At 30.7% G+C, this 10398-nt stretch overlaps 1 protein-coding gene across 1 annotated transcript; it reads left to right on the top strand.

The window, feature by feature from the left end:
• The first annotated feature begins 1225 nt into the window (after positions 1–1225).
• LOC129906430 (uncharacterized) lies at positions 1226–7741 on the top strand. The gene is made up of 3 exons (XM_055982202.1): positions 1226–1961; positions 2022–2093; positions 7242–7741. The coding sequence occupies exons 1-3, from the start codon at positions 1637–1639 to the stop codon at positions 7646–7648; spliced, it is 804 nt and encodes a 267-aa protein (XP_055838177.1). The 5' UTR covers positions 1226–1636; the 3' UTR covers positions 7649–7741.
• Positions 7742–10398: the final 2657 nt, after the last annotated feature.

Genomic DNA, 10398 nt, shown 5'->3' with positions numbered 1-10398 from the left:
ATTGTCAAATGTACCTCTTTATAAGTCAAATGTGCCCCGGTCCCGGGGCACTTTTGACAGATAAATAACTTTATTTAGAACACATTATTTTTTTAGTGTTGAAATTTTGTAAAACAAAAAATGTACTGTTAGGCCGTGTGCGAATTGCGTTAAAATGTTGGTTACATTTTCTGCCACGATTAAAATTTGACGTTTGTTTAAAACAGGGATCAAATTTATTTTTTTGCTGTGCGAATTGATTTAAAATGTGTTAAATGGGACATCATGTTAATGGGACGTCAAATTTTAACCTACATTTTAACGCAATTCGCACACGGCCTTGGAATACATTTACAGTTTTCGAAAATACAGACTTTTAAATATTAAATGTCAAATGTACCCCATTTCTCCCCTACATATGTATATTGTGCAGAAGTTTAATCCTTATGACAGCAAAGGTTTAAAATGCATTTTTTTATTTAAATTTTTTTGTAGATTGTCTATAATAATGTAAATTTAATGTGTATTTTAAGTCCAAAATATGATACTCTTTCATTTTCCCTGAGTATGAAGACCTTTATCTTGAATATCCAACCACTACTAGGACCCAAACTATAAACTTTTTAAAACAATAATTTCAAGTCTATTTTGAGAATTTTGTTGTTTAATTTTTTGTAGGTATGTTTGAATCATTTGAAAACTCTCGAACAAAATCTTGAAGTCATTGGCTTATAAATCTAATATTATTAGTTTTATTGCTCGGATTTTCAAGATTAGTAGGTACCTTCACGGTTAGGGAAAAGCACAGAGCAAACATTTCTTGTATTTAAATTAGAAATATAGTTCAATTTGTCCTTCACACATTGAACGATGACAAACTTCAGTAGTCAAAGTTTTTCCTAAGTTTTAGTTCTTTCATTTGATATTTATTTTATTAATGGCGGCTCAACGCTCAACGTTCCTTTTCATCAAAAAATGAAAATCTAAAAATTCACAGTAAGCGAACAGGGCTAACTATTTCATACATTTATTTTACAAGCGAACAGTTCATCGTTTTGACAGTTTGCATGAATACAAAAAATAAACAAAACCACTACATTTTTGTATTTGTTGGCAAAGTATCAAATCTTTTCTTTTGATAATTTTATTTCTGTAATAATTATTTATTACAAACCAACTCATCCATAAAACAGTTTGCATTCGAAAATTCAATGAGAATTGTGGTTATATATTATATTATTAAGTTATTTCCTTTTTCATTTTCATCTACCTTTTGTTTACAAACGCATGAGTGATGAAAATTTGTAACCCACTGTAGCAATTTCAATCCAACATGTTCGATGTTGCAACAAAAAATTTAATCGGCTTGGTTGGTATTAAATGTTCAAGAAGTGTTTATCTTGTTCTGCTGTTGGTTTAATTAAAGTAATAATAATTTTCTGCGTTTAGCTTGAAAGTTTATTGTATTTTGAACAAATTAGTATATTTAACAATTCAATTTATCATTCAGTAAATTTCTATTGGGCTTTAAAAGAAATCGCAAATAAATTCAATCGTCAAGAAAAAAAAAAAAAAAATACACAAGTACTCTCAAGTGTATTATGTCTCCTAGTGTTGCCGTCGCATCTTTATAAAATAGTATTTTTTTTTTATAAAAATGAGCCAAAATTCAGATTCATCAGAAACCTCAATTTTCCTTGATATTTTGGAAAAATATAAATTTATTTTAAAACGAGCAACAAATAGCGCAAGTCACTTGAAACACAAAGCTGCCCGAAATGCACTAACAAAAGAATTCAATCAAAAATGCATGACAAAACTGACGGTTAAGCAAATTCTGAGAAAAATAAATAATTTTAAATTTCGTCTGAGAGAAAAGAATTTCCAAGGTTCGTGTAAAAATGAAAAACCTCGTTTTACTCCCATGGAAGAGAGATTTTTAAGTTTATGGGGTGGTGATGATGAAATCGATTTATCAAAAAGTAAGTTTTTTTCTTAAACTTAAGTTAAAGACTTTTGAAAGAATCGATTTTTATTTTCAGAAGGTGAAAAGTCAACATCTGAGCAGAGTTCAATACGGGAGAGGAAATACTATCCAAAATCAGAAAATTCGGGTAAGAATTCGTTATTTAAAAATCAAGTTCCTAAGTGTAAAAACTACACTGACAATTTTCAACTTTTTAAAATTTTCCACAAAGATTTATATCAATTTTTATAGATTTGGGTTCAGTAAGCTCAAAAATTGGTTTCTTTCTAGCAGCTCTAGTTTTTAAAATATTTAATTTTTCATATTTGGGGGAATATTCATAATAATTTTTAAGTTTTCTTTATTTTGAGCAGTTATTAAAATTTTCCAGAAAATTTTTTATTAAACTTAGGGCCATTTTTTTTTTATTGCTCAACTTGAAGCAAACTCTCGAGTTTGCCAACTTAAGAATTGACTTTAAGTCGAGAGTTCAAACGCAAGTTGTTATTTCTTTTTATTCACTAATTATTTTCTCAACTCTCCAGTCGAAGATCTAAAGTTGGTCAACTTCAAGTTTGAAAAATATCCCTGGGGTATTTGTGAAATATGAAACAAAAACTGTCAATTATTTAAATTAAAATTTGAATCTGTCGTATCCATAGCATATTTGTATTCTTTTTTGTGTTTAATTTTTCGATTTTTGTTTGCTTTGGAATATTAATTCGTTGACACAATGGGCAGGTTCAGAAACGTTAGGCACTAAATATTTAGGTGATTTCTCGGCCTCTGATTGGTCAACTGTCAAAAAAAATATTTCCAATTTAGGTAATTTTATTGGAAAGCTAACTGGAAAGTTAGGCAAGAAAATTTTCCCTAAACATTTAGGAAAGTTTTTTTTGTCAACATGACAGCTAATTGTTTTTAATTATAGAATTTCGTTAACAGAATTAAATTTATTTGTGTGAAAAACTAGTAAAATGTGCATTATCGGTTATAATTAATATTATTTATTTATTTAAGTGAAGTGAAATTTTGTGTCTGCCCCATGCGATCTAAAAACTCTTAAGTAAATTTCAAAATTTGACAAGAACATCATATCCAAACTAATTTAGGCAATTTACTCAAATTTTCTGTTCAGAAAATGACGTTGCCTAAATATTCAGTGCCTAATATTTCCTGAACGTAACCAATAACTTCCAACTTAATTTTGACAGAAAAATTAAAAAAAATCTGAAGCAAACTCTCAAGTTTGGTCGGCAAACTTCTACTTTTTAGGGAAGTTGAGAAAACTGGAAGTTGATCAACTCTCAAGTTTAAAATCGAAAGTTGAAAACGTCAACTTGGAGTGAATAAAACCGAATTAGGAAGTTGAGGATAAAAATTATATTCAACTCCGAGTGAAAAAAATGGCCCTTAATGTATTTGGGGTTAGTAAATCTAAAAATCACATTCATTTATTTCTAGAAGCTCTATTTTTTTAAATATTCAGCCCTATCGGCAATACTTTTTCCCTGGAAAAATTTCTCTAGTTTGAAAAATCGGTATCGGCAATACTTTTTGAATGGAACAATTTCCTAGGAAAAAAATCCCACACAAAAATACCTATCGGGAATGAACTTTCTCCCCCGAAGTATTTCCATCATATTTTTTATAGGGAACAGATTTTTTGAAGCCAAAATGTACGTGTTTTTCTTTCAAAATAGATATTCTGTAAAAATATTAAATTATATACTTTCTTAAGGCAACAAAAAGCAAATGATATTGCAACTGGATAACGCAAAAAGAGTATATAAAAAATAAAACATACATAAGAAAACCTTAAAAAATGCATGGAACTGGAGAAGACCATTCCGAGAGTATTCTGCTTTGGACGAAGAAATGATCAAAATCTGTGGAATGCCTCAATTTATTTAAGTTATTTGCTTATCACGTCAAAAAAAAACAAAGCTTAAGAAACCACAGATGAAGAGCTGTGATTCTTTAATTCAAATAACAAACACTAAACTAATTACATGTTCATCTGAAGAAACAAACAAAGTAATAAGTTGGGCAAAAAATAAAACAAATTATTGAATAACAATCCACAAATCAACACCAAAGAAAAATATTATATAAATATTGACTATTAAACATTTTAATTGTTTTTGTGCACTAAATACAAATACAATCAAATTAGAGTTGTCAAAACTTTCGAAGAAATGTGTTCGAAAGTTTTTTTTTTTGTTAAGTTGGCTGTACTTCTTTCCCGAAAACGAAATTCCGATGGAGATTGCCGATAAGGAGAAAAATTCCCGGGACAGAAAACCTACTCCCGGGGAAAATTTCTCACGTGAGATTGCCGATAGGGCTGATTCTAGTTTTCCACATTTTGGGGGTAATTTCGTACTAATTTTAAAGTTATGCTTATTTTAACTGTTTGTTAACATTTTTTATCGAATCTAATGCATTTGGGCTCACTTAGCCTAAAAATCACATTGGTTGCTTTCTAGGAGCTCTATTTTTTGATATATTTTCATTTTTCACATTTTGAGAGTAATTTCATGCTTTTTTAGATTTTTTTTATTACAAGCTTTTTTAAAGTTTTGCTGGAATGTAATGTATTTCGGTTCAGTAAGTAAAATCAAAATACAAAAAATATTTTTTTAAATAAAAAAAAAAAGGAACAAAAAAATTTGTATGAATTTCTATGCCTTTTCATGTATGAATAATTTAAAAACTAGAGCTGCTAGAAAAAACTAATGTTGTTTTCGGGATCAGCACCCTAAATTTAGTAAGAAATGAAATACAATTGTCTGGAAAATTTTTGTGTGTTGAGCAGTGCTATTTCTAAATAATAAAACAAAATTAACTAATTTTTTCAGATTATTATTTTGAAACTAGATGGCGCCCCAAGATAATGGAATTATGAAATTGGTATATGTTGACATATGAGGTCATTTTTTTTTTAGGTATAGCTTTAAAGGAAAAATGTTTGATGAGGTACTTTTCTGCATTAAATGTCGTTTACAAAAAGTTATAATTCAATTTTCTAGGACCAGGTGTTTAGTCAGGACATGCATTCTTTTTTTGGGGTTTATTTTAATAAAATCCAAAACATACATGCATGTCCTAACAAAACCCCTAGTCCTAGAAAAAAGGTTTATACCTTTTTTGGAAGCGACATTTAATGCAGACAAGAACTTCATCAATCTTTTTTCATTTAAAGCTTATATCTAAAAAAAATGAGCTCATAAGTCAACATATACCAATTTCAAAATTAAACCATCTCGAGGCGCCACAGTATGAAGTTTTTCTGTGAAATTAAGAATCTTAACTTGTTTTATATGAAGATTCCATACATAGAAAATTACAAGCTTTTAAAATTAATGACAAAACCAAACATTTTTTGTTCAATATTTCGAGGAAAAATTTGAAAGTAAATAAGAAACTCACGTTATATTAATTTAGTAACTCGTGTTACCCGGAATTGTGGTTGCAAAAATAAAGAACATATCGTGGGCACAAAGCCAAAACCACGAATCTGCAAAATTGTAGTTTTGAAAAAAACGCGTTCCAAGTTTTGGAAACTCATGTAAAATGATGGAAACTCGTGCAACGGACATTGATGGTTTAAATTGCCAGGCAACAGATTGAGGATTGGAGTTAACGCATTGGATATAGGGACCGATAGCAAATTAAATGGCACATTATAGTGAGAATGTGCCGACGATATCGTCGCTGTTTTAGAAAACCGTCATAATAAAAAATTCCTTTTTTAGAGATATTAATGCCAATATACTGGAAACAATACATTCTTAATTTTTGTAAACTCAGTATAAATTAAAAGGATTTGCATCCTATCACACAACTGATTCTTTTTCTATAATTTATGAAAATAGTATGGAAAATTGACAAATTTAAAACAGCTTTTCTGAAAAATTAATATTTTTGAGTTATGCCAGTTTTCCAAAACAGCATTTTCATAAAATAATTTTAAAATCGAATATTGCGTAACGAAGCTTGCTTAAATGTTAATTTATTTTAGAAATTGCAAGTCGATATTGTCATCGTCATTATTAGATTCGTCTTGTTTTCTGTGGGCTTCTTTATTCGTCATGTTCATGTAAAATTCTTTTTTAGTTGGCAAGCTTATGCTTAAAAAATGCTGTTAGATTACACTGCACAACAAAATTAAGCTTTTTGTATGATGAATTAACCAAACAATAATTTTCCAAAGGTTTTTGGTGTGCTGAACTCGAATCCGAATTCAGAAATATTCTATGAGCTCCCGTTTTTTAAATATTACCGTTAGAAAATGCAAAAACACCTGTTTCTGAAGTTGTGTTGCAATGTGTGGGAATTTTTTGCAACACTTTTTGTGAAGGTTTGTATAATAATTGCCTTTCTTCTTTAAAAATCTGTTTTTATCTTTGCGATATCTTTTTTATAATCCGAGACATTTTAATTTGAAGTTACTGCAGTTTGAAAATAACGTTATTGATAAAATAAGCAAAAACACACGTACTTAAACTTAAGATATCTCAGACAATAAAACAGATATCGAAAAGATTTATACAGATTTTCAAAGAAGAAAAACAGTTCTTATAGAAACCGTTAAAAATTATGATAAAATAAATTACCTCACATCAAAGCATAACCTCAAAAACAGCCAAAACACGTTTTTTTCGCAAATTCTAACGGCAATATTTCAAGAACTAAGACTGATAGAATATTTCTGACTTCATATTCGAGTTAAGCACCCCAAAAACTATTGGAAAAGTATAGTTTGGTTTATTTATAATAAAAAAAGTCAAATTTTGTTGACCAGAGCTATCAGCCAAAAAACGTGTTTTTGCATTTTCTAATGCCAATATTTCAAAAACTAGAGCTGATAGAATATTTCTGACTCAAGATTCGAGTTCAGCACACCAAAAACCATTGGAAAAGTATTGTATAGTTTATTCATCCAAAACCTTGTTGTGCAGTGTTATTAATACTCCCTGAATTTAATTTGTAGACATAAGGGAAAAAAATAAAGAATTTTTTCTTGTAGAGTTGCGGTTTGAAAATAGTAATTTTCTATTGAAAAAAATAAGAAAGTATGCATAATTTGTTCAATATTCGTGTCCATTTTTTCATGGAATTACCCGTCAAAATAAAAATCTGAAAAAATTAAGGGACTTTTTTGTATTACATACTTAGAAAAAGTATTTCCACTTAGAAACTTGATTCTCTGAAATTCGTCAAGTAACGAACGTCCTAATCTCCACATAATCTATTTTCGTAACAAACATATTTATTGATGATTTTTTTACAGATAAATCACCAATTCACACGAACATTGAAGAGATCACTGATCAGATTCAAGATCCTGAGGTTATATTAAAGATTGAACGTTGTGAGCCATCTCCTGATGAAACTTTAGAAGTTACAGAAATTTATCATGTCGACAAAGAGGAACCATCACATTCAATTTCTGAAATATCAAATTTAAATAATTGGGATATGGAATCGGATTCTGATTCAGAAACGAGTTTTTATGAAAATGATGATGATCCTTATGCCCAAATGACTTTAGACGAACTCAAAAGAGCTGTTCTGATATCGCAATCAAAGATGTTCAAAGCAGCTGAAGCTTCAGCAAGAGCAAAGGAGAAACTTAAGTTATTTGAGTTATCGCTTTTGCAGCGAAATAATGGAAATGCAAGACGATTTTGTTTTTAAATTTGGTGACAAAAGTAAAACAAACAGCTTTTTTTTATAAACATTAAACATTAATTTGGTCAACATAAAACAAAAATAAATAATGAATGAGCTTGTTCTCAAAAGTCAACTATAAGCTACTTTGTTGCCCGTGGGGATTCTATCCAAGACTTCGAAGGCACTCAGGTCTCAGAAATTTGGATGTGGTCCCTTCCCTGTGTGACCATCCGACAATCCTTTTCATAAGCTTGGTGTTTATAGCAAGTTCTTTATCGATAAGTGTAAACGTGTTTATATTAAATAAGCTAATATCTGCCATTTTATAATAGTATTGGTAAAAGTATGAGAGCTTAAGCTTGGAAGCTTCCCTCCAACATACTCTCTTTGTAAAATTTAGTTTTATGTATGTATGAATACGGATCGGTAGAGGTAAGACCTACGCGCACACCGGTCGGGCTTAAAATACATAGTTGTATAGTAAAAAAAATACATAGTTATAGATAGTACTGGACGGTAGAAATTATTGATAAATAAAAATGTAAAGAATAGTGTTATTCTAACCATGATTTCTCAACTCAAAAATTCGTGTTTTATTTGTTTATTACTATTTATAGTCCAAAATGTACAAGATTGATTTAAAACACCTTGTTCTCAAGACTTTGGATGGAATTCATAGTCGTCACTTAAGTGACAACTATGCTACTATGCAAGAATAAATAAATGTTCACTTGAGAAAAACTTGGCCTGACTTATGACTAAGGGTTCCGCTCTAAGTTCTGGCTCTACAACACAGTAATATAAGTGCTTTATAGCACCGGCAATATTCGGAAAGGCTCTCGTTTCCTTTCTTTTTCTTTAATACTGGAATAATTTCGACAGAAAAATTCTTCGAAGAATATTTAATCGTGTTTGCAAGGAGGATGCGTAGAATAGAAGATGCAATATTCAACGATCAGATCTCTTATCCAGGTGTGGTTGTGACCCAAAATGATAAATAAGATAAATAGAAAAAAATACCTTAACTAAAATGAAATCCAACAAAGCAAAGGTTCAAGACGGAAACGACGATCAAAGCTACAATTCAAAGACCAAGTGATAGCAAATGCCAGATCAATCGGTCTAGGTGTTTCTAGTAATCAAGAGCGATCATTCAAGAACCGGGAGCCTTTAAAGTGAACTCTTTTCCGATTACACATGATAATAATTAAGTAGCTCTTTTCTAGCTTTTACTGAAAAGGTTCTGCCGTTGTTGATCGAATTGAGTCGGTTCGGTGCGTCTTTGTCCATATGCTTCATGTGTCTCAGCCATCTTAGCTGCTATATTTTCAGCTATCTGATAACTTGAACCTGTTCTCAATGTATTACACTTTGTATTTGGTTTGATAAAAGATAAACCCATTTTCGGCGCCGCCTTCAGCAGCTGAATAATTAGACGGAGGCCTTCGCACAAAAACTCCATTCATCATAAACATTTCACCCCATAAGAGGTGTCAAGTCAATGATATTCTAGCTGACTTTAACGAAACAGCGATACGTCTACATTCTATTCAAGCTATCATAGGCGATTTCAAAATCGATAAAAAGATTTCTTGTATTGATTGCATTTCTTGTGGCACATTTTTCTCGCCTAAAATCATACTGATAGAGATCGACACTTGGAACAGCCCACGATATTGAGAAGCCTTTTTCCTCTGCAGCCTCTGTATGTCTGAACTTGTACCATCCGCTTTCAATTTTTGAAATATTTCTACAAGAATATTTTTATTTCAAAAATTGTGTGAAATGTGCCTATCCATCTCGTATCATTAACTTATTTTTTCAAAGTTGTTTGATAACGGAACATACATAATAAAAAAAAAAAAACATGTCGTGAAAGTCGAATTTCCAACCGGTGATTTTACAAAGGAAAAAAATGCATTAAGTTAACCCTGAGGTCTAAATTCCTATTTGTATGACCTTCGTAGAGAGAAGGATTATTTTAAGTTGTCTGCATAACTGTGAAGGGAGTGTCATTAAGTGCAAGCTATTTTTTTCTACAAAACTTTCGATCTGCAATTTCTAACACAGTTTTTTTTTTTACTATTGGAGGCGAGTTTCTTTTCGTGGTTTGTAAAGTGGTAGTTTTTGCGAAGATTTGTTCTTCTCAAATGTTTACCACTTCTGACAACCCGTTTTGCCGTCGTTAAACTGCATTTCATACCGGTTTTCAGCTTAATTATTAGCGCGAAGTCATGCTGTTCAGATCTTTGCACATCTATCGGCCAATGTTGTGGCTAAGCAATTTCGATTGTAAATGTTGTTTCTATACCCTTGGATATTGCGCGAATAACTGCATACTAAATTTTAACTTGTGTTAATTTTTGTCCCAATGCATCGTTGATTTCGGCCTAATTCAAAGACTTCTTTTATTTTCGCCATTTTTTCCGCGCCTAATGATTTTTTTCGAGCCGTTTTCGTCCTTATAGGTTATAGACAATCAGATTTATTGACAGACACAATTTTGAGTCCAACTGACCTATGCAACTCATCATTTATTAACATTTTTGCTTTTGAGTCTATTCAGATGAGTCAAAAAATATACTTGTTTTTATGAATAGATTTTGTCTAGCTACCGTGTGAGAAGAACGGTAGGTCCCAAGACAATTTTTTTTCTCCTAAGCTAAGCGCATAAAGATGTTCTCTCGTTACGTATGTAAAAAAGATGTACCTACCATTGCAATAAATACCAAGCCAGGCTAAAAATAAGATGAACTAAAATGTGGACGTATTCA

The sequence above is a fragment of the Episyrphus balteatus genome, chromosome 1 (genome assembly GCF_945859705.1).
Source record: "Episyrphus balteatus chromosome 1, idEpiBalt1.1, whole genome shotgun sequence".
NCBI lineage: Eukaryota > Metazoa > Arthropoda > Insecta > Diptera > Syrphidae > Episyrphus > Episyrphus balteatus.
Note: the sequence above shows the minus strand (reverse complement) of the source record. Positions and strands in the feature narration are given on the sequence as shown.

What these genes read in the sequence shown, in the direction of transcription:
- LOC129906430 (XM_055982202.1), top strand. Translation starts at nt 1,637, where the DNA reads ATGAGCCAAAATTCAGATTCATCAGAAACCTCAATTTTCCTTGATATT. An exon ending in TGAAATCGATTTATCAAAAA is followed by an intron (nt 1,962 to 2,021) that starts GTAAGTTTTTTT and finishes TTTTATTTTCAG; the next exon opens with AAGGTGAAAAGTCAACATCT. An exon ending in TCCAAAATCAGAAAATTCGG is followed by an intron (nt 2,094 to 7,241) that starts GTAAGAATTCGT and finishes ATTTTTTTACAG; the next exon opens with ATAAATCACCAATTCACACG.